Source organism: Brachyhypopomus gauderio, chromosome 11 (genome assembly GCF_052324685.1).
Source record: "Brachyhypopomus gauderio isolate BG-103 chromosome 11, BGAUD_0.2, whole genome shotgun sequence".
Lineage (NCBI taxonomy): Eukaryota > Metazoa > Chordata > Actinopteri > Gymnotiformes > Hypopomidae > Brachyhypopomus > Brachyhypopomus gauderio.
The window spans coordinates 4,210,720-4,235,719 of NC_135221.1; the positions used below are offsets into that span (position 1 = coordinate 4,210,720).

The window sequence follows — 25,000 nt, forward strand, 5'->3', positions numbered from 1 at the left end:
CACTGGTGTGTGTGTGTGTGTGTGTACTGCACAGATGGGTTAAAAGCGGAGGACAAATTTCGATTGCAGTGTAAAAAATCACAATTGACAAAATATGGCACATTTACATTTTTTTACAACATTCTATAAACAATGTGCAAATGTGTAAATATGTATAGTTTTTAAGATGATCATAATCTAATCCACTAAAGTTTTCACATGTACTCGGATTACCTTCACTGAAAGGGGAGCAGATTTTCTAAAGTGTGCCGTTTGACATGTGACATCATACATAAAGTTTCAATAGGTTGGATAATGTCGCTTTGTCTCCTTTAGCCCCACCCCTATTTTAATTTAATTCCCTCTGCTGGTTTTCAGATGCCCCTCCCATTTCGCACCCAGACTGAACATTACACTTTTTTCTTTCATTTTTCTTTTTTTTTTGTACTGCCACTCACCGTTTAGTTTTTTTTTTTTTAATTGCAAGAAAGTATAGCGTGGAAAGTTCCCCAGAAGCATATGTGTGCTAATAGTTGCCTGTCCCTGTGTGAAGTGTTTGTAGTTATTCATCAGTACCATATGTAAAGCTCTGTGTTTTATGCATTAATCTCCATGTAGTTCACAGGGATCTGTGTTTATGTTACAGTTCAGTCTACAGGCTCAGTGTTCGGGGCAAGCAGACAGACATGGTGAAGACACAGTTGCATTTTGTTTCAGGCCGAACATGTTCCTAAATCGGCCTTGACCAGGAAGGAAGGAATCGTATCGAATGCCCAGATCGTTCCGCTCGCGATCGGCTCAGTGAGTCCATGATTGGCCGAATCATGTTGTCAAGGTGGATGAAAGGAGATGGAGGCCACGCCTCTCTGAGCGGGAGGCCCCCGTGAGGGTGCGTGTGCAGAACGGTCTTCTCTTCAGACCTGGTTGCCACAGGTCTGAATCGGTGGCCGTCGGAGAGAAATGTGTTGTTTTTTGTGAGCATTACGGCTGCGTCGCAGAAGAGCTGTTGCCGGGACACAGCGAGGATGAGATGAAACGGACCGTCGCGTCGTTTCCAGCTTCACTCCCGAAAGGACATCAAAGCGAAGCTGGCAGCGACAGCCAAGCCTTGATCTGTTTATAGAACTAGATACATGAAGCGCTTTGTCTTGTAGGAGGAGCTCTGTAGCGAGACCCCCCCCCACTGTTTGGATAAGTTTTGCAGGATTTCTACTCCATGTACCCAGGGGTCTGTAGGATGGAGGGAGTAAACTCACCTCATAAGGCCCCAGAGAGGCACCTGGTCTCTCCACAGGCTGTACGAGCCCCGCCCAGTTTACCATTCACAAGTGCCAATATTAACGTCCATCTCTCTTTCCTTGGAGTGCGGTTGAAGTGCAGAATACCACCACACTTGTTATGTATTATGTATTTATATAACATAATTTTACCACTCCTCTTAATCCTTCTCTTTGTAAGCTGTTACCAAAACAGATTGAATTCTTAAAACCAAATAAAAGTTTTTTGAGGTTTTGAGGGGGTCAGTGTGCTGAGATTTATCTGTTTCTATATCGTGTCACAGAGCACAGACAGGGCGTAGTGTACTGTAGAAACCGTTCTCCTGACTCTGAAATCTTGCAGTGGAGTGGAGGATGTGAGAGGATGTCATTCAAGGACAGTGTGCTTGCAGGGTTAGCCTGTGCGTTCAAAAAGCAAAGGCAAGTCGTATGGCATGTTGTTAATGCAGGGTGGATTGCTTTTGCATCTGGAGGCATTCATATAGGGGGTGATAGGAGGATGAATCTGCTCATATTAAAGAATGTGCTGGTAATCTGGATGATGTTTATGTTTGGTACGTGTGTGTGTGTGTGTGTGTGTGTGTGTGTGTGTGTGTGTGTGTGTGTGTGTGTGTGTGTGTGTTTAACATTCCAGCAGCTGTTATGCCCTGTCACTCTTTACTCTGCCACACATTTACAGACACGCAGACCATACCAACACACACTTACCCAGACACACAGACCATACCAACACACACTTACCCAGACACACAGACCATACCAACACACACTTACCCAGACACACAGACCATACCAACACACACTTACCCAGACACGCAGACCATACCAACACACACTTACCCAGACACACAGACCATACCAACACACACTTAGCCAGACACACAGACCATACCAACACACACTTAGCCAGACACACAGACCATACCAACACACACTTACCCAGACACACAGACCATACCAACACACACTTAGCCAGACACACAGACCATACCAACACACACTTACCCAGACACACAGACCATACCAACACACACTTACCCAGACACGCAGACCATACCAACACACACTTACCCAGACACGCGGACCATACCAACACACACTTACCCAGACACACAGACCATACCAACACACACTTAGCCAGACACACAGACCATACCAACACACACTTAGCCAGACACACAGACCATACCAACACACACTTACCCAGACACACAGACCATACCAACACACACTTACCCAGACACACAGACCATACCAACACACACTTACCCAGACACGCAGACCATACCAACACACACTTAGCCAGACACTCAGACCATACCAACACAGACCATACCAACACACACTTAGCCAGACACTCAGACCATACCAACACAGTCCATACCAACACACACTTACCCAGACACACAGACCATACCAACACACACTTAGCCAGACACTCAGACCATACCAACACAGACCATACCAACACACACTTACCCAGACACGCAGACCATACCAACACACACTTACCCAGACACGCAGACCATACCAACACACACTTACCCAGACACGCGGACCATACCAACACACACTTACCCAGACACGCAGACCATACCAACACACACTTACCCAGACACGCGGACCATACCAACACACACTTACCCAGACACGCAGACCATATAAACACAGACCATACCAACGCACTTGGCCAGACACACAGACCATACCAACACACACTTACCCAGACACGCAGACCATATAAACACAGACCATACCAACGCACTTGGCCAGACACACAGACCATACCAACACACACTTACCCAGACACGCAGACCATATAAACGCAGACCATACCAACGCACTTGGCCAGACACACAGACCATACCAACACACACTTACCCAGACACGCGGACCATACCAACACAGACCATACCAATGCACTCGTCCAGATACACAGACCATACCAACACACACTTACCCAGACACGCAGACCATACCAACACACACTTACCCAGACACGCAGACCATACCAACACACACTTACCCAGACACGCAGACCATATAAACACAGACCATACCAACGCACTTGGCCAGACACACAGACCATACCAACACACACTTGTCCAGACACACAGACTATACCAAAACACATGTCCAGACACACAGACCATACCAACACAGACCATACCAACACACACTTGTCCAGACACACAGACCATACCAACATACACTTGTCCAGACACACAGACCATACCAACACAGACCATACCAACACACACTAATCCAGACACACAGACCATACAAACACACACTAATCCAGACACACAGACCATACCAACATATACACACATCCAGACACATGGACCGTACCAACACACACTTATTCAGACAGACAGACAATTCCAACACACATGTCCAGATACGCAGACCATACCAACACACTTCCAAAAACACAGGCCATACCAACAGACACTCTATAATGACCTTTACAAATTACAGCATAACACAAACTCATTACTGACCATTACATGGAATTCCATTACAGATTACTGATTCTTAATTTATAAATGTATCTGTAACCTAATCCCAAGGATTACTATATTAAATGTAGTAATCTGATTACTTCCTGTTGTTTTTTGATTACAGCTGTAACCCTTTAACAGTTTCAGAACTGCTTCAGTGGCAGTGAGTTCATCCACCAGCCTGCTTGCATGAGCTCCTGTGTTGTCTCAGTGCAGACTCAGAACTCACTCTGCACATGTGTGACAGTTCTCCATATAAACATGTCCCCTCCCCAGTGGCCCAGCCCTGCTGAGAAGGCCCTTTACTCCAGAATGGCCACCCCCTCCAATCCTGTCACATTGGTACGCTCCTCCAGTGTAAACATCCCAGATAAGCATAGAAGTCTTCGCCATCAGTGAGAACAAAGTTCTTACAGAATCTGTGATGGATGGTTGGAGACAGATGAAGAGACTGATAGTGAACGTGCCTTTTTAAAAACTCTGAAAATCATACAGATTGAATATTTACTGAATAGCACCCGATTGAGCGGCTATATCTTTAAAAAGTTAATCGCAATTTGGGTTGTCACTCACACCACTTTTAATCTCAGGAATTACAGGAATCCCATTACAAAAAACAAAACACTGTACAGCACAATACACACCGTATTGATTATTACACATATAGCACACAGTATTATTACACATACAGCCACACAGTATTATTACACATACAGCAACACACTATAATTTTATGTGTCATCTTTTAATTTAAGTATCTCAATAAACTTTTAGTTTTAAACACAAGTGACAGAAGGAATATGTAATCATGTCTCCTGCACTGTGTTCAAGGCCTGGGGTTTGGCTACACACCGTTCCCATTCAGACAGTCTTGATGAGGACCGTGTAATTTTTGTCTTCTGGCTGCTTCTTCAGACCTGTCCTTGTCATATACTATTAAGACATCATCAATGTTTTCCATTGTGTTATTGCCAAAGACTTTTGCAGAATTAGACAGTGCACCTTGGAAGCTGTGTAGTGTGTTGGCAGGCAGGAAACTCCACTCAGATGATCTTTGGATATCGATTGAGCAAAATCGTTTCCATATATTTCTATTCATTACTGTTAATATGATTTTTGGGATATTGGCTGGTTGGTGCTCAAAGATATTCAGGCTCCCCTGGTCTGGTTCATTAGCAGAAATACTTCGATCTGTCTGTTTACTCTTGTGAGGGTTACTTTTTTGTGATGTAAACTTAAAGCAATCCATGCATATCAGAATACTATTTAACAATAGTACAACAAAGAATCATCTCTCTATAATAATAATAATAATAATAATAATAATAATAATAAACTTTACATAACAAACTTTACAACTTTACATTTTCTTAAGCAGAGTTCTTAAGTGCTTACAGAAAATGTAATGCACAGACAAATAAAGCTTTTTGCATCTTGAGAGCTTTCATCTCAAGAAAGAAAAAGACACATTAAAGGAATGAATAATTAAAAGTTAAGCTTTTATTATTAATTAATAGATAACTATTAAGGCAATAAAGAAAAACTAAGATACAAGTGAATGAATAATTTACAATTGACAATGTAAATGACTTATTTATGAATGAAGATGGTTTAAAGACTATTTAAAACCACAGTTCTGCCCATCAAGGACGTCAAAGTGAAGCTGAAAACAAACGATCACAGTGGAAGTGCCGTCAGGGCTGGGCAGCCTTATGAAATGGAGACGTCTTCATTTACTTCTTCAAGAACCTGTAGGTCATCTGGAAGAGAATTACTTTGGGGAGTTTCATATCATGGCAAAAGGCAACAGACAACATTTTTAAACAAGTTTTTAAAATCAGTTTTTAGATGACTCAGGTAGCCAGCGCATCTCTGTAAGGGTGGGTGTGATGTCATCTCTCATCTTTGCGTGTCCATATTTTTGTCCATTTCCCTCTTTCTCTTTCTCCCTGTCCTTCTCTCTCTCTCTCTCTCTCTCTCTCTCACACACACACTGCAGGAGTGAAGGAGTCCCAGTTGGAGAAGGTGGTGCGGGTGACTGGGGAGGGGACGATCCAAAGCCCCGGGTTCCCCCACACGTACCCCCGCAGCACAGCCCTGGTATGGAGGCTAGTGGCAGCTGACGACACCTCCAAGATCCAGTTGACCTTTGACCCACGCTTTGGCCTGGAGGACCCAGAGGATGGCGTCTGCAAGTAAGTGCACCACAGCGACACCCTTGGGCACTTACACCTCAACATGCACACATCACACCTTAACACACACGCACACACAAACACATACACACACGCGCGCGCACACACATGCACATACACACACAAACACACTCCACATTGGACATACATGTAATGTCATGAGAAAGACGTCTTTGACAAATGAAACTCCTGAAGCAAAATTAAGACAATGAATTGTTTTTAGGGCAAAATCAGAATTGAGATATTTCACATGTGCAAAAGTGTAATGTGGCTATATTTGTCGGCAACATCATCATTTGCATATTTCAAATGTGCAAAGACTGCAGCTTGAGCTCAATATTTCAGCCTCTCAGTCAGTGCTGATGCTAACATCTTCAGCCTGTCTAGTTCATACGGGGAGCCCAGGATTAATGGCTATATGTAAATGACAGAACTCATCTGGTCTGAAGGACTATCCACAATCTGGTCTGAGAGCATTTAAAACTCCAATAGTCTACAGGGGTATCCACTAATCTAAGAGTATCCACTCACCCCCTAGATTGGGGGGATCTACTAAACCCCTAATCTGAGAGTATCCACTCATCTCCTAATTTAAGAGAGTATCTACTAATCCCCTAGATTGGGGATGTTCATGTGACTGCCTGAAAAGATTTTCTTCATTCACTATTTAGAGACACTAAAACTTGTATTTCCTGGTTTATGTTGTCCATGGTTGCTCAGTTTCCGGTACATACTGATTGGAGTGGCCTGTCAGTCCAGGGCTTTTGTTTGTCATCATGGTAATACACACACACACACACACACACACACACACACACAGACATGTTCAAATGTAAACACATGTTCACGCACGCACAAACCAGCCAGTGCATCCACATTAAAGACCCGTTCAATTACAGGCTAGCTCGGTCTCTGGGCGTTGTGCAGGTCGCTGGGATCAGCATTGCTTTGCCAGCTGGCCAGTGTGGTCAGTGGCAGTCGTGCACTATGCTGTGACTCTCCCCCTGAGGATTGAACCCCTGCACCACCTCCTGGCCCGTGGCCTGATTATTGATCTCCACTAGTACAATCACTCCAGAATGTTCACTCATTTTCTGCCCAGACCTGGAGTAAGTATTGCCTTTTTGATAAATGGACACATGGCTTTGCCCATCTCCCAAAGCCTGCTGGGAAAATCTAGCCGGACACTTCAAGCAGATGCCCAGTGAAGCAAATGTGATGTTTGAGTGAAATCTGCAGGCTGAAGGATAGTAAATCAATGTGAAGCCTTTCCTTTCACATCCACATCCTCAAGAGTGCCAGTAATGGATCGAGTAACGTGTCTACATGTATATCAGTCCAACATACACAGCGGCCTGGAGTCCAGCCAGCTGGGGCCACAGTGCCTCCTTCTGGCTCCGTGCAGTAATGGCAGCATGGAGGGAAGACTGGGGAGCTGGAGTTGGCATAGCAGAGTCCCGTCATTCTGTTAAGCGCATGCTGGAAGCACAGCAATCCAGAGGCAATCAGACTCAATCAGACTCAATCAGACTCCGTGTGCCCCATCAGTGTTTGAGTATGAGTCCAGAACCAACCCAATTGCCATTGTCCAAGACATATTCTGCAGACCTAAGAGGATTGGATAGGTGTAATATGTAGTAAGCCATATGGCCTGGCTGAATCCCAAACAAAACCTGCAGGGTGACAGTGTCCCGGTCTATCCAGATTGTTTAAGATCGTGATTTCAGATCTCAAGATGAGGGGAATGAGGTTGCTAATGTGATCTTGGGCTTTGGAGACTGTTGTTCTGACTCTGTCCAATCTTGCATTTGTGTTGTCCTTTCACAATACATCACACATACACACTTACCATTTAATAAGGATTATACCTCACACATACACATTCTGTATGGGTTATAACTAAGGATTATACATCACACATATTCTCTTAGCACTTACATCAACACGTAGACACCAGCGGGTCTCATCTATACATCTCTCTTCCTCTCTACCTCCCTATGCATTTCAGCAGCGCTTTACCCTAAAATACGGCATCCACACACACACACATACACACAAACACACAGACACACAGACACACACATGTACACACAACATACACGACAGCCTCTGTTGTGATGAGACTCATCTATCCTCCACTAAACAGTGTCATTAAACAAAATATAGTTTCTGCATGACTGTGTACAGGGCAGGTGGAAAAGACTGCAGGGAGGGACTAGACTAGAGGAGAGGAAAGGAGAGGAGAGGGGGAGAAAGGAGAGGGGAGGAGAGAGGAGAGGAGGGGAGAGGAGTGGAGGAGAGAGGAGGGAGAGGAGAAGAGAGGAGAAGAGATGAGAGGAGGGGAGAGGAGGGGAGAGGGGAGGGGAGGAGAGGAGAGGAGAGGAGAAGAGAAGAGAGGTGGGGAGAGGAGAGGAGGGGAGAGGGGAGGAGAGGAGAGAAGAGGAGAAGAGAGGAGCCAATTCGAGCAGCCTACAACGTAAAACCTTATCAGCCATTCTGCTTGTGCTAAAACTTTGTGTGAGCTTTTTTTATTTGTTTCTGAGACGTATTACAAGCTTCAAATGAACCTGTGTGCGGAATAGTTGCGAAATGAGTTCAGTAGACAGTTCTGACTACAAAGTGGGTTGCTGTTGGTTTCAGCAGAAGATTGTTTTTGATGCGTCATTGAAATCTTTGCTTGGCTGTCAGAAAGCATGTAGCCGCTTACCTGATTGCCTCCATGTTGGAGTGAGTGTTGTTTGCACATGTTCTCAGTCCTGCGTGGCTACGCAAATAACCAGAAGGGTAATATTACTGTTGCATTTACCATACTTGGATCTAATCGATAGCCATTTACATCACAGTTCATTTTATTTACTTAGTACCTTGCTGGGGCCCGGGACAAGAAAGTTTCAAGAAAGAAAGACCCGGTTGTCCCCGCCTGTCGACGGGGCTGCTTAGTACGCTACACTCAGTGCCTTAAATTACCCCTAGCTTATAGGAGAATGGCTTTTATAGGCTTTATCTTACCTAATTTTCCATTTATGTTTGGTATTTGCTTTTGCTGGAGCTTTCAATGCTCTCTGTTCTTCAATGGATGACTTGAACTCGGCGCATGACAGCTTAAAGTTCAAACTATCCTGAAGTCCATGCTTCACCATAGCAACTGACAGTCTGTTTGTCGGACCAACCTTGCACTGTGACTGCACTGTGCACCGTGTGGGCATCGCTGATTCATATGGAAAATTTCAAAAGAAACTACTTTCAACAGCTCAGAGGGTTCAGTTGCCTTACTGAAAAAAATATCTCCACTTTCTGTCTGGGGTAACGTCTTTTGGAATGGTGTCAAATACTTAATTCAGGATGACTACATCACCATACAGCTTTTCTTCATCAACGTCCAGAGCTAGTTTTTTCCACTAAATGCTCCAGCTCAGACTGCTGGAGTGTCCTTCATCAAGGCAAAAACAGCACATGTGTGCAATATCCTCGTCCTCAAAATCACCGGTTTACCCTTTAAACTACAGCTTTCTCATAAATATCTGTCTGTCAGGGATCTGGAGTGCTCCTGTTGCTAGGTTAAAGGTTTCCCTGAATGTCTGGACACGAGCAGGAACAATAACGTCCACATCTTCTGTGTCAGTCACAGCACACACAAATGCACACACAGTCCTCAGGCGGTTGTCTTTTCCATGGGATGCAAAATAAAAGTTTAAGACTGGCCAGCACTCTAAAATTCCCCAGATTGCTGACAGCACAGACAGCCAGCATGTGGGAACAAGCCTCCAAATCTCCCTGTGTGTAGTAGACTTGAATTCACTTGAAGTCCTTCAGCTCTTGCTTTTTAGTAGCAGAACAACTGGATAACAACTTTACTATATACCTCAACCACAAAGGCCTCCATGTCACACCCTGCGGAGCTGTTTTCTGAGTGTTGTTTATGAAGTGTTGGTTAACGTCTTTGAGATTCTGACTTTGTTGTGAACAGACTGAGTTGTGTAATTAACTATGGGGCACTAATCAGGTTGACTGAAAGTGCACCGTTCCCAGTGATGGACACTATCAGAATTTCAAAAACGATTTCTCAGGGTCATTGTGTGAATTAATTGCTCACACCTTGGGACGCACAGAATGGCTAGACCTTGAGAGGGCTGGATGTGTATGGATCAGAACATTCCTCAGTTGGCCTTTCTGCAGCTCTGCTGCTGAACTCTTGACTAAATAGTGCCAATACTCTCTCAACGCTTAGTTCTGCCAGAGGACATCTTAGTCTCAGTGTTAGCAACTGAATATTTTTTGCACTGACCTTGTACTCACAGTTGGTGGACAGATAGCACTGGTCATGTCATGCGCCGGGAATAAGGAGGTGTTATTCAGTGGCAGACTCTGTGTCCTCCTGTGAGTCTGTCCTCATCGTGAATGATGAAATTGCTCTGGTATGTCAGGTGATTATTTTGTTTGTTTAGCATGGCCATCCATAGCAGATTTGCCCTTGTGTAATCATAACTTTAGCAGATGGAGGAGGAGAAGTGGATAGCCTGACTTTGGCCATGAAGTCTCATTTACATTCTTCATCTAGACATTTTTGAAATAAGTTTTGTTTTCTTATTGACATAACTCCCAGACCCAGTAGTCAAAATCTCATCTTCGTCCTCAGTCTCACAACTCCTCTCAATGGTTATATTGATCCTCTAGAATAACATTACCATTACCTATAGTAGATTCAGCACAGTGTTCGCTTAGATGCCACTACTAGCAGTACTAGCCGCCAGGGCTGATGGGAAAGTCACACCACATGCCACCAGAGCCAATGATATTGATGATATTCTAAAATGATATTCTAAAAAGCCATGTAAACTAACAGCAATGCAAGATGTTTGTCTCTTTCGTTTTGCCCCATCAGATGGCCATCCTCACCATGTTTTAACGACCCTCTTTTAACTAAAAAAAAAGCACATGCTTTCTGTCGTGTCATTACAAACACAACACTGGCAGATACATTTGTGCTCAGACTGAGCACTTAAAACTGCTGAGAGTGGCAGCGTTGTGTTGCCACGGACGCAAATGGGACACTCTCATTAGTCGCTTTGCTGAGCTGGCGCCTCAGACATGCCATGTGGTGTGATCATGGCCAAACAGTGTAGTAATGAAATCTACAGTGCCCCATGCACAGAGAGAAAGAGGAAGAGAGACCTTTGCATCTGCCCTTGCCCTTTGACCCCTCCGCTTTATTCATTGTGCATATACATACCCGTGTTAAAATACTACATTATTACTGTGTTTTGTTTCAGGCTTAGTAAAGTCCTCTGCAGTGAAATGACCATCAGGCTACTGAAGACATTCACCTAAGCTGTCCCAGTACTGTCCTGTCTCAGTTCTGTCCTGTTCCTGTGTCAGGAATGACACCTGATTGCCCCTCTATCTCAGCTGTTCCCCATCACCACGCCCACATTCCTAACATACTTATACCCTTCCGTCCCACTTCCTAGATGTGAAGTATTGCCAACTATGTTGCATACTGAGCGTTATACCCTAGTGTTGATTTTCCTGTGCACCGACCTCTGCTTGTTCCCAAGACCTTGTCTCCTGCCTAGCCCTCGGATACTGCCTACCCATCACGACCTCGGACCAGATTGACCACTTCTACATAGCGACGAGCTATTCTTAATACCACCGTTGCTCTCTCGTATGCTACTGCTGCTGTACCTATCTTTCTAAATAAAAACCTAGAGCTTTTGCACAAGGATCCCTCTCCGTGTCCTTCAATTGTAACAAAATACTTTGCCAGTAACATGGATCTTGCAGAAGCCCAAGCACATCTGGCACACCAGGAGGCTACCATCACTGCAATGACTGAGGACATCAGACAGCTCACAGAAACGACTCATCATCAGGAGACCACCATCCGAGCACTCTCTGAAGCCGTTCACCAAGCCACCACCACCACCCAGAATGTAAATGTCGCAGTACCTACGCATAAGGCAACCACCGTGTGACCTTCGAGTATCCCAGTCGCGGTTCCGGAGCGATAAGACGGATCCCCGGAATGTTGCCGTAACTTCTTAATGCAGTGTTCAATGTATTTTACTTATCATCCTGCCCAGTTCCTGACTGAACGCCAAAGGGTGCATTTCTTTCTGACTTTACTCACTGGAGAGGCGGGCGCCTGGGGTACTGCCCTCTGGGATAGTGGGGATCCCTCCTTGGAGTCAGAGAGTCAGTTCTCGGCGCTGGTTAGGTCTGTCTTCGATCATCCCGCAGCAGGACGTGATGTCGGTACCCAACTCTGCGAGATCAAACAAGGGAGACGCAGCACTGCTGATTACGCTCGGGAGTTCCGCACGTTAGCCTGCAGGAAGCGACTGGGGAGACTCTGCCCTTAAGACTGTATTCCGCCGTGGGTTGAAGACCGATCTTCAAGTGGAGCTAGCCTGTCGGAGCGACAACCTGTCACTTGCGGACTTTATTCAAGTGGCGGTGAAGGAGGAAAAAGTGTTGATGACTCACCGTCCCACTTTCGGAAGGTCCTGCTGGTCTACTCCCCCTGTACAGTCATCTCGTTCCCTAGGTGAGACGTCATGTGACTTCATAGAACCCATGCAGTTGGGCCGATCCCCGCTTACTCCTCGGGAGAGAGCTTGTCGTTTCCAAGATGGTCTCTGCCTCTACTGCGGTGAGGAGGGTCACTTCCGTGACAGATGTCCTGCACGGCCATCCCGTTCCAGAGGAGGATCACCCTCGTGAGACAAAATACGCACACCATTACTTTCTGTGAGTAACAAGTCCCAGCTAAACCTACCTATACAACTCACCTGGGGTGGCTAAACCTACCTATACAACTCACCCGTAATTACTCTGCGTTAGTGGACTCTGGCGCTGGGGGTGACTTCCTGGACACTGAATTAGTTAAATCGCTACACATTCCCACAGAATCAGTGTATCCCCCTCTCAGAATAAATTCAGTAAATGGCCAACCCATAGGTGACGGAGTAGTCAATATACGCACCAAACCTCTGATTCTTCGAGTAGGGTTATTCCACTCTGAAATGAGGCAGTTCTACCTAGTGTCCTCTCCCCAAGATCCCATCATACTCAGGTTCCCTTGGCTGACAAAACATGATCCGATACTCTCATGGAGAGACAGAGTTAGTAGAATGGCGATCACACTGTCTAGAAAATTGTATGCACTTGCCCCTACATTCGACGACTATCGAAAGCTCTGACACACCCCTGTCCGAAGCAGTTCCTAGACAATACATGGAGTATAAAGATGTGTTTAACAAGGACCGTGCCAGTCTGCTCCCTCCTTACAGATCCTGTGACTGTGCTATCAACTTTCTCCCCGGGGCTTCCTTACTGAGAAGATCCAAGCCATATCCCCTCTCTCGTCCACAGGATGCTGCCATGGAGTTGTATATCAGCGAGGCCCCTCAGAAAGGATTCATCCACCCATCAACGTCTCCTGTTGCGACCGGGTTCTTCTTCATGGAGAAGAAAGGAGGAAGCTTGCGTCCATGCATCGATTACCGAGCCCTGAATGCTGTCACCTCCAAGTTCGCTTACCCCTTGCCTTTTATCTCTGCCTCCCAGGGGCGGTTGATGGGAGCTACTATCTTCACTAAACTGGACCTGAGAAGCGCATACAATTTGATCCGTATTCGTGAAGGTGATGAGTGGAAAACGGCCTTTGTGACTGCACGCGGCCATTACAAGTACCTGGTGATGCTGTATGGCTTGTCAAATAGCCCATCGGTCTTTCAGGCTTTCATGGACATCGACGATATTCTGATCTATTCAGAGGTGTCAATTCCAGGTTCAGAAAGTAAAAGTCCTCACCAGGATTTTGATCAGGCTTCCTGGATTGTGTTGATTCCACAAATTTTACCTGGATTGCACTAATTAGAAAATCTAGCAAGCTCGAGCAAAATCCTGGTGAGGACTTTTACTTTCTGAACCTGGAATTGACACCTCTGGATCTATTCCCCTTCCATTACTGAACATGTTTGTCACGTCGCTGCTGTCTTACAGCGCTTGCGAGAGAATGGCCTATACATCAAAGCGGAGATGTGCATATTCCACGTCTCCACTGTTTCCTTCCTCGGATGCACCCTCTCCCCGGGCCACATTAGTTTGGATGCCGATAAGGTGGATGCCGTGATGAGCTGGCCGGTGCCCCGCTCTGTTAAAGACTTACAATGGTTTTTGGGGTTTGCTCATTTTTGTGCCCCAATATTACACCTCCCAGATCCCAAGGTACCTTTGGAGGTCGATGCTTCAGAAGGGGGTGTGGGAGCCGTTCTATCACAAAGACAGGGATACCCACCAAAACTATTTCCCTGTGCCTACTTCTTGAGGAAACTAAAGCCTGCAGAGATGAACTATGACGTGGGGGACTCCTGGCCATGAAGGAACAATGGTATCACTGGCTGGAGGGTGCGGAACAGCCCTTCGTAGTGTAAACCGATCATAAAAACCTGGAGTACATTAAATCCGCCAGACGTCTAAATCCATGACAAGCAAGGTGGGCTTTATTCGCTTCCAGTTTACAGTGTGTTACAGACCCGGCTCGAAGAATACCAAGGTGGATGCTCTATCTCGGATTTTCGAGAAGACACCTGGCAACGGTGTACCTGAACGTATTCTAAAGGACTCCTGTTTCATCGATCTCATCCGGTGGGATGTACAAGATGACCTGGATGAAGCACTACGTACTGATCCTGGCCCTGAGGATGGCCCGAAGGGAAACAGTATGTTCCTGTATCCATAAGAGGACGTTTCCTACAACTCGCCCACGACACGCGCAGTACGGGTCACCCTGGCATCACGCGGACCAAGCACCTCATTGCTCAAAGTTTCCCGTCGTGGGAAGAAGACATCCGTTATTACGTACTCGCATGCGAAGTATGTGCCCAATCACGTACCCCCCGTACACTTCCCACTGGTAAACTCCTCCCATTACATGTTCCCCACCGAACATTGTCTCATCAGGCGGTGGATTTCGTCACTGACCTGCCTGTTTTCGGGAGGTAATTTTTGTTATAGTGGACAGGTTTTCTAAGATGTGCCGTCTGATCCCTCGTTCTAAACTACCTACAGCCATGGAGACAGCCTCTGACATTTTCCACTATGTCTTTCGCATCTATGGGCTACCAGAAGACATTGTGTCTGATCGGGGAGTGCAATTCACTTCACGCGTCTGGACCCAGTTCTACAAGTCGCTCGGAGTTACAGTCAGCCTAACTTCGGGATATCACCCCCAGTCTAACAGTGAGGTAGAGCGGTACAATCAGGAATTGGGTCGATTCTTACGTCAATACTGCATGCATAAATATCTCCCCTGGGCAGAATATGCGCGTAACTCTATAATGCACAATTCGACAAAACTCACTCCCTTTCAGTGTGTGAATCAGCCCCCGTTCTTCCCGACTCCCTCTGATGTCCCTGCCCTGGACGACTGGCTGAAAAACAGTGCCCGTACCTGGGAACTCGCGCATGTGCAGTTAAGGCATGCTCCCCATACCCGTCATATGAACGCAGATCGCCATCGTCTCCCAGCTCTGATATATCACCCAGGCCAATGTGTATGGCTCTCTACTAAGAACCTCAACCTACGCTTACCCTGCCACAAACTCAGCCCTTGACACCGTTCAAGATCCTTAAGAGAGTTAACGCTGTTACATATAAACTTCTCCTGCCCCCACAGTATCGCATCAACCCTACATTTCATGTCTCTCTCCTTAAGCCTGTCCATTACAACCCCATGTCAGTCTCCTCCATGCCGGACTGTCCCCCGGAGCCTCTAGACATCGATGGTCGACTGGCATACATCATTCGGGAGCTGCTGGAATCCTGACGTCGACGCTGTGGTCTCCAGTACCTCATCGACTGGAAAGGCTTTGGTCTGGAGGAAAGAGCCTGGGTGCCCGTGCAGGATATACTCTGTCCCTCACTCATTACGGACTCTGCCTACCCGTCACGACCTCGGTCCGGATTGACCACTTCTACGTAGCGACAAGAGCTATTCTTAATACCACCGTTGCTCTCTCGTACGCTACTGCTGCTCTCGTACGCTATTTATCTTTCTAAATAAAAACCTGGAGCTTTTGCACAAGGATCCCTCTCCGTGTCCTTCAATCGTAACATCCTGTAATATCTCAGTCCTGTCCAGTCCCTGTCCTGTCTCAGTCCTGTCCCTGTCCTGTCTCAGTTCTGTCCTGTTTCTGTAATATCTTAGTCTAGTACTGTCCCTGTCTCAGTCCTGTCCTGTCTCAGTCCTATCCGGTCTCAGTCCTGTCTCAGTTCTGTCCTTTTTCTGTAATATCTCAGTCCTGTCCTGTCCCTAGCCTGTCTCAGTCCTGTCCTGTCCCTGTCCTGTCTCAGTCCTGTCTCATATAGAGCATTTAACCTCTATAGTTCACCAGAGCAACTTGCATAGCTCCTCATTCCTGTGATTGTGCTCCAATTGTGTTCTTGTCCTGCATTCCGACAGGCTCGTGTCCTGCTGTCCTGCTGTCCTGAGCTAGAAGAATCTGCTGGTGTGTGTGTGTGCGTGCGTGCGTGCGTGCGTGCGTGCGTGCGTGCGTGCGTGCGTGTGTGTGTGTGTGTGTGTGTTTTTGAAATCTGTTTTTAGTGCAGGGCATGTTGCAATTGCTGAATGTGGTTTGATGTGGTCATGTCAGCCTGGACCTTGGGTAAACACTCCCCAGAATGGCAAGCATATTCTGTCACACACACATACGAACACACACACACACACACACACACACACACACACACACACACACACACACACACACACGGGCGAAGGTTACCATGCCTGTCCCGTCCTGTCAAATGATTAGTAGCAGGCCTTGGCACTGGCTGTTAAAACCAAGCTGTACTGAGTACTGCAGATACATTATGTTGAGGCAGGAATATCATTGTGTGTGTGTGTGTGTGTGTCTGTGTGTGTGTGTGTGTGTGTGTGTGTGTGTGTGTGTGTGTGTGTGTGTGTGTGTGTGTGTGTGTGTGTGTGTGTGTGTGTGTATGTATGTATGTGTTCCTCTTTTAAAAATGGTTTGGCTGATGAACGCAGGTTAAGCTACTTCAAAGTGCTGTGGCATGAAACCACATAAAAGTCATGGGAGAGATACAATCATTAAGGGTGTGTGTGTGTATCTGTGTGTGTGTGTGTGTGTGTGTGTGTGTGTCTGTGTGTCTGTGTGTCTGTGTGTCTGTGTGTGTGTATGTGTGTTATTGGATGTGGTGATACAGCCTTAATTAAAATCCTTCAAACTTTTTGGAAGTTCATTATCTTCATTTGAATATCACTGTTATTGCCTTGAGTCCTTCAGGGGGATTGTGGGTAGTCTTCTTCCCTCATGTTATTTTTTTTATCATGGTTTATTTAGGGTGGAGGCCATTATGTTTGTCAAATGTTACGCAGGGCCAAACCTGCCGGGGGCGCTTCTCTGTGGCCTGGGAGTGCTCCAGAACTTTAGCCAGCTGGGCTGCATTGGTTGATGGTCCAGGGTCTTTGAAGCTCCATGGTCTTAAGTGTTCTGTGGAGGCCGTTATGAACTCGGGCAGTAATTGTCCCTAATGAGGAGTAGCTACCCAACACGATGGTCTGGCTCGTGTGCATCACTGCTTCTGTCTGAGGGAAGCCATCCTAGAAATGGGGGCTAAGTGGTGAGGGCGGTGCTTTATTACAATACTGGCTCTACGTTCGTCTCTCTTCCTCTTTTTATCCCTCCATTTTTTTTATCCTCTTCCCCTCTATTCATTGTTTTTTTTCCATCCACTGCCAATGATTATCTGTGTGTGTGTGTGTGTGTGTGTGTGTGTGTGTGTGTGTGTGTGTGTGTGTGTGTGTGTGTGTGTGTGTATGTGTGTGTGTGTGTGTGTGTAATGTTTTGGTTAATAATCTCACTGCTCTGGCTCTGAGCGGAGTCACTGGGGACATTACCCCTGCAGTTAGAAGTCGTTTTACGATTATTAACCCAAGGAGATGGGGGGAGAGAGGATGAAAGGATCAGGAAAGACAAGGCCGGACAGAGATGCTATCTTACACACACTCACACACATTCACACACACTCACACACATTCACACACACTCACACACATTCACACACTTCTGGGTATGTTGCAGGTGTTCCTCGTTTTGCTGCTGTGGGATCCTGATGTGTTACTTCAGTAATCAAAACCAAATTTCCCATGACGCATAACAGCAGGGTCCATGTTAAAGCATGCGATCACACAAACACACATACATGCAAACAAGCACACAAAAAACGCAAACATGCACAAATGCACAAACACACACAAACGCACAAACACCCAAGCACGCACAAACACAAGAAGAGTTCAGTAAGCTTCCTGTGCAGTATTAGGTTTTATTAGTAATCACACTTCTTGAAGAACACACCTAATATCTCATGGATCGTGACCTAATATATTACAAATGTATCAGAATCTATCGTAAGTCTTGTTTCTTTTATCTTAAATGTCATAAAACATAAAACTTGTCGGCCGCGTCATCTGGCTGTGGTATGAAGCCACCTCTCCGTCCTGTGTGATGGTCCAGTAACTGAGCGTCGTGCTTCAGCCTGGCTGGGCGTTCAGGTGTGAGCCTGGTCTTCTCTGCTCCTCCTCCAGGTATGACTATGTGGAAGTAGAGGAGTCTGTGGAGGGCACCGTCCTGGGTCGCTGGTGTGGGTCCCAGGCTGCTCCCAGCATGCTCGTGTCTAAAGGGAACCAGGTCCAGATTCACTTCGCTTCAGACGAGTACTTCCCGTCAGAGCCGGGCTTCTGCATCCATTATAATCTGATCCAACAGGTAAGAGCTGTCTCACTGCAGAGCTGTCTCACTGCACTGCTGTCTCACTGCAGAGCTGTCTCACTGCGCTGCTGTCTCACTGCAGAGCTGTCTCACTGCACTGCTGTCTCACTGCGCTGCTGTCTCACTGCAGAGCTGTCTCACTGCACTGCTGTCTCACTGTAGTGCTGTCTCACTGTAGCTCTGTCTTACTACACTGCTGTCTCACTGCAGAGCTGTATCACTGTACTGCTGTATCACTGCAGAGCTGTCTCAGTGCAGAGCTGTATCACTGTACTGCTGTCTCACTGCAGAGCTGTATCACTGCACTGCTGTCTCACTGCAGAGCTGTCTCACTGTAGTGCTGTCTCACTGTAGTGCTGTCTCACTGCAGAGCTGTCTCACTGTAGCCCTGTCTTACTACACTGCAGAGCTGTCTCACTGTAGCCCTGTCTTACTACACTGCTGTCTCACTACAAAGCTGTCTCACTGTAGTGTTGTCTCACACACATAACTCGCATACATTCATATGCACATGCACACACACACACACCCACACACACACACACACACACAGCTATACAAACGCACATACCTTTTCACACCACATTACCTCCTCTAAACAAAAGGGGTGGAATGTGGTCAGGCTCTGTATTCAAACCTGTCACTCAACTGCACGCATCATTCATCTCATAAATTCATAATCAATCTGAGCTAAACGAGCCCATCTCAATGTCTGGCGTGGTTCTGACATGCAGGATAAAACACGTCAACTGCTTGGTCTCTGTGTCCCTCTGCTCTGAGTCTGTGGGCGACAAGGGTAGGAACCAAGTAGCTAACATTGGATTTCATAAGAGCCCTTTTTAAAATAAGGAGGTGTGTGTGGATGTCATGTGGATGTTGCAACGCAGAGTGCATTTACATCGGCGTCGTGTAAATTACCTGTTCTCTTATGGCCTTATTTTCAGTAAACCATTCGCAGGACAAAAAAAAAAAAGAAAATATAGTCGAGGATAGAAGATGGTATAAATCTTACAGTCTGGCGTAAGCAGCACCCACTGATATTCCCCCGTGAGCAGAAATGGTGCGTGTTTTCCTCAGAGAGAAGCACATTTGCCCAAACTCATCAGCAACAGACACGTCCGCTCCATAAGCCCCGCCCCTCTGTAATCATGACTGCTCCGCCAAAATCGCCCGCCGACCTCTGATCACGCCTGCGATAATAGGTGGGAAATATCAAGGCTCCAGTCATAACTCGTTCCCCCCTTCTCCGTCCACACCCCCTCAACGGCCCCACCCCTCCCCCATCTCACACCCACACCCCCTCACAGGCCCCACCCCTCCCCGTATACACCCCCCCACTGGGCCCCGCCTTCCCGCCTGCGGTTCAATTTCCTCCCTTTAATTTTCACCTCGACAGGCTTTGCATGGCACATTTGAGGAGGATTATTCTCTCCCAAATGATTTAATGCACACGCTCGGCTTTGATGTGTGACGCCTGTCAGGGTTTTATGGGTTCGCTCCGTCTCTCGCTTGTTTACAGAAGCGCTTGAGCGTGCCCCGACGCTGCCCGCTGCTGGCAAGACCCGCTCTTCTCGCCCCGAGAACAAAGACGCTCTTTATCGCTTCTGCTCAATGACTTTTTGTAGAGTATTATTATTATTTTTTGCTTTCTAAATGCTGATAGTTATTCTTTCTGCGATTGCCCTGGGACGTGTGTTGCGGGTGGTCAAAAGAGCGAGCTCTTGTGGCCCAAAGCGTATCGGGTGTATCGTTTGAGGTCCGTGAGCAAGTAGAATGTTACGTCTCACGTCCGCTCTGTCCCTGTGAGTGAAGCTTTTTCATCCGGGGCAGGAAAAGGCCACGTTTGAGTAGCACTGAGCTGGAGAGAAGTTGGACTTTCCCCACAGCAGAGATGTTTATGCAGACAGCACTCTCTGGTCAAAGTCTCCTCTATGTGTGCACGTGTGTGTGTGTGTGTGTGTGTGTGTGTGTGTGTGTGTGTGTGTGTGTGTATTAAAGCACCCTGTTGTGATTTGCTGTGAGCTTGTGTTATGGTAGAGGGATAGGCGGTGTGTTGTGGCTCATTCCTGGGCCTGAATTTCCCATCACAGAAAGTGTGGCTGGGCACTGGGACAAGGACGAGGATGCCAAGATGGAACCTACAATTCTGGCCTGCTGCTACAGACCTGACACAAAGCTTCAGGACCATACAGACCTGACATATACTGTAGTCTCATGACTTTACAGACCTGACACATGGCCTCGGGCTCATCCAGACCTGACATACAGCCTCACGATCCTACAGACCTGACACACAGCTTCAGGACCATACAGACCTGACACACAGACTGCTTTTCTGACACACAGCCAAGAATATTGTGATTTTAGTGCATTTCTGTGCAAGTTTGTATGTGTGTGTGTGTGTGTGTGTGTGTGTGTGTGTGTGTGTGTGTGTGTGTGTGTGTGTGCGCGCGCATGGGTTTTGTGCCTCATGTCAGAGATGTGTATTCATTTTGTGACTGAATGAGTGAATGGTTCCTAGCACACAAGAAGGAAAGAGGATTTTTACTGAATGCAAACCCGCATACAAACGTGCACACACACACACACACACACACACACACACACACACACACAGATGTTCCCTGCTTCCTACTTTGAAACCATGTTCCGTCTGTGTCATAGTGCTAATTCAACATAACATTTCCTTCCTTCCCAGACTGCATCAGTCAGTCAGGCTTCCAGGCAGCAAAACGCATCCGGCCCGACGCTCCTTGGGCGTCTCTCCCACGTCACCCCGCGCTGTATGAGCCGGTACATTAGCATGAAACACCCATGCACCTCGCTGAAACAGGCTTGAAAAGCTTTTTCGCTGTTGTCACGGCGATGACAATGCGTGTCTAGGCAACTTTTGTTCTGGTTTGTTTTCCTTTGTGAGCGGCCCGTGACCCCGGGGGTTCGCCTGTTCCTTCGGGCCACACGGCTTCTCCGCCCACATTTACTGCCGAGCTGCTTGAGAACGAAAATGCCTTCCTGCTCCAGTATATGGTCGTAGCACTTGATATATTGACATTTTGGTTCCGCAGGCACTTTTAAAATACCTCTGATACTGAAAACTACCCAAGCTGGTTGTTACACTTCTGTGTGTGTCTATAAGCGGTAGCACACAATGACATGTCTGTATTTAGAAAGCTTGTGATCGCAGGTTGGTAATGCACTTGAATTACGTGAGCGGAGTGCCTTGCTAGGCAGTGCTGGGTGTGTGAGCTCCTTTAAGTCAAGCCCTTAAATCTAAACATGTCATCACCACTCGTCTCAGTATTCTCCAAGAAACACAAACATTCTCACGTTGCCTGTGGAATGCCCCGGAACTCCAAGAAACACAAACATTCTCACGTTTGCCTGTGGAATGCCCCGGAAACACTGTGGACCAGTCAGATTAACTGGTGTAAATGGGGCATAACTTTGTAGGCCAGACAATATAGACTATTTCTCCAAACATGGACTGAACTCGGTGTTTGGGTTTCTTGGTGCTTAGTGGGTCGTGGACTCTGCTGAGGCTTTGGAGGCCGAGCCCTTTAAGCCCGAGAACGCCGCTCGGCTTAAACAGCAGAGCTCTGTGTTGCTCTGTGGTCGCCCGTAGCTACTGGATCCCCTCAATCTCTCACACCGCGCCTAAACAAGCAATCACTCGCCCCCACCACTTCCACCAGGAGCAGGGGATCCAGCCGCAGCCGTAAACCCCAGGAAGAGCCTCTGGAAAGCGCCAAGGGTTTGAGTGAACAGGTCATTAAAATGTCACCTCCAGACACAGAGAATGCTCAGATCTCGGTGGGAGAGAGAGAGGAGGTCGAGGGTGCCGCTGGCTACAGGGAGAGTGAGATTGTGGGGGTCAGGTCTCACACACAGGCCAGAGTCACAGCCAGGAGGATGTCGACACCCCCTCTCCCCCTGGTCTTGAGTACCAGTGTGTCACACCAACCAGTCCTTAACTATGAGAGACTAAAAACTTGACACTGCATGGCTGACTGTGGTTTTGTTTGTTTGTTGATTTGTTTGTCAAACTAGAATTTCAGACCAAGAATAATTGATGATTTGGAGAAAGTTCATAAAGTTCATGATATTCCGTCCTCGAGAGACACAAAAATGTTCATTTAAATGAATCTGTTTCCTTGTAAGAATCTCTGTATGTTTACTGATGGGATTATAGATCAGCTCATTTGTGTGAATTGTATATTTACTCATTACACAGATGCAGAGTTGCTTGTCTCTGGAGGTCTGATCTGATTGAACAGGAGGGCCCTTAATGACATTGGCCCATTTCTCTACACTAAATTACTACTAGTGTAAGCACCCCCCTGAAGTGAATTAAATACCAATTCCAGTAGATCTTGGTTGGATTATATTCAGTTCGACTGTGTTTTATTTTACAGTACCATGATCACTTAATTTTGCCTCCTAATAAAGACAGAAGGTGCAAGACCTTCTGTGACTCCTAACCTCTCATAGCAGGTTGTGATGGCATAACAAAATGACATGAGACAAAGCAACATCTCTAAGGTTAGCGGTTAGCAGTTTAGCGCTGTAACAACGGGAAGCTTAGACCCATAGCTTCTGTTACTGTTGGGTAGAGAAGTCCAGCTCTGCATTTCGCTTTTAAAATGACGGCACTAGCCTTGCACTAAACCAGCTTTCTCAAACACTCTGTTTCTCTCTCAATCATGAATCCGGTCTTACATTTTTGGTGGAGTTCTTTTCTGGGACAGGGACTTGGCAGGGAGATAAGTCAGGTTTGTGCACTAAGCCCAGTTCCTTGTAAAAGATACACACAGCCTGCAACCAATTTGAAACACCTTGTTGTCAGAGCTGCACCAAACAATGGAAACCATTATTTTACTGAGGGGTTTATACCTCACGAGATTAATTCGTCAGCTGTGAGGTTGTACATTACATGAAAGGGATTTTTTTAAGTAAAAACGCAAAAGAGTAAGATCATGTGTAACTCCTTTAACGGAAAATATTTTCCAGGTTGCTACGCGAGACAATGTTAAAGGTTAAGCATTTGTAATGGAGATACTAATAGTGAGGAAATGTCTTAACTGTTTGAATGTGTTTGATTAAGGTCTGAGCCTGTTTATTACTTACAGTTCAATTTGGCTCCTGATTTTCTTGGTGTAATAAAATCTACATTAAATCTAATGCACAAAGTGCGTTTCACGTGTGCCGATTGTAAAAAAAAAAAACACAATTACCAGAAGCTGTTTGCATTTGTTGTCACGTATCAAAGGCTACAGCTGTACTTGCTAAAAGGTCATCAGGTACAGTATTGCTCCACACTCCCAGGCTGGATCAGCCCTGGTGGGGATAATACAGAGATAATACTGCCTACAGTGGGACTAGTCTGGACAGTCAGTGGCAGCTTTGCAGAAGATGAGTTGTGTGAAGGATTTGTGAAGGAATCTCTGTTCTGGAGAGAGAAACAGTGCAGGCAGAGTTGTGTTCACCTCAGCCAGAGTGCTCGTCTGTGGTTTCACACACTCATTAAGCACCAGGACGGGAAGATGAACCTACGTTCACCAGCTGTTGATAGCCACCATTACACTTTACTGGTAAAGCTGAGAAAGATGGGAGAAGATGGGAGGGAAAGAGAGAGAAAGAGAGAAATAGAGAGTGAGAGAGAGAAAGAGGGAAAGAGGGAGTGAGAGAGAGAGAGAAAAAGAGGGAGAGGGGGAGAGAGAAAAAGAGAGGGAGAGAGGGAGTGAGAGAGAGATAGAGAGAGAAAGAGAGGGAGAGAGAAATAGAGAGAGGGGGGAGAGAGAGTGAGAGAGAAAGAGAGGGAGAGAGAAATAGAGAGAGAGGGGGGAGAGAAAGAGTGAGAGAGAGAGGGAGAGAGAAATAGAGAGAGAGGGGGAGAGAGAGTGAGAGAGAAAGAGAGAGAGAGAGATAGAGAGAGAGAGAGAGCATGCATTGCAGTGACGGATATGTAACAGATATGAGGTGCAGGTAGCAGACGCTGATGCTGGTTCTCCCACAGTCTCAGTGCGGGAGCACGCCGAGCTGCTGATGTCATCTCTGTCTCTCTGTGTCTTACACACGGAGCACAACACGAGATATAAACCGCAGGAGCACTCTCAGGATTGGCGATATGTCCCGATTAGTGGGATCTGCCAAAAAGATGAGATCTTGGACCGCTCTGGAATAATTGTTATGTGCCTATTTTTCCACGCCTCATAGGAACATGCTGAGATGCATACTGGACATTTTAC

The 25,000-nt window shown here is 46.5% G+C and overlaps 1 protein-coding gene and 1 long non-coding RNA gene across 4 annotated transcripts in view; one reads left to right on the forward strand and one right to left on the reverse strand.

Annotated features, from left to right (window-relative positions):
• pdgfc (platelet derived growth factor c) overlaps positions 1-25,000 on the forward strand; it is a 55,334-nt gene that overhangs the window by 22,236 nt on the left and 8,098 nt on the right. For all 3 annotated transcript variants that reach the window (XR_013133910.1, XR_013133909.1, XM_077021137.1), the window contains exons 2-3: positions 5,760-5,955; positions 18,572-18,752. Coding sequence is in view for 1 of the 3 variants with exons in the window: in XM_077021137.1 (XP_076877252.1) it covers positions 5,760-5,955; positions 18,572-18,752 (377 nt within the window). In the remaining 2 variants the exon portion in view is untranslated. The remainder of the gene's footprint in view (positions 1-5,759; positions 5,956-18,571; positions 18,753-25,000) is intronic.
• Positions 18,338-20,295, reverse strand: LOC143526630 (uncharacterized). The gene is made up of 3 exons (XR_013133911.1): positions 19,674-20,295; positions 19,327-19,536; positions 18,338-18,660 (listed from the first exon to the last, which is right to left on the reverse strand). It is a non-coding gene; the product is annotated as an uncharacterized LOC143526630 (long non-coding RNA).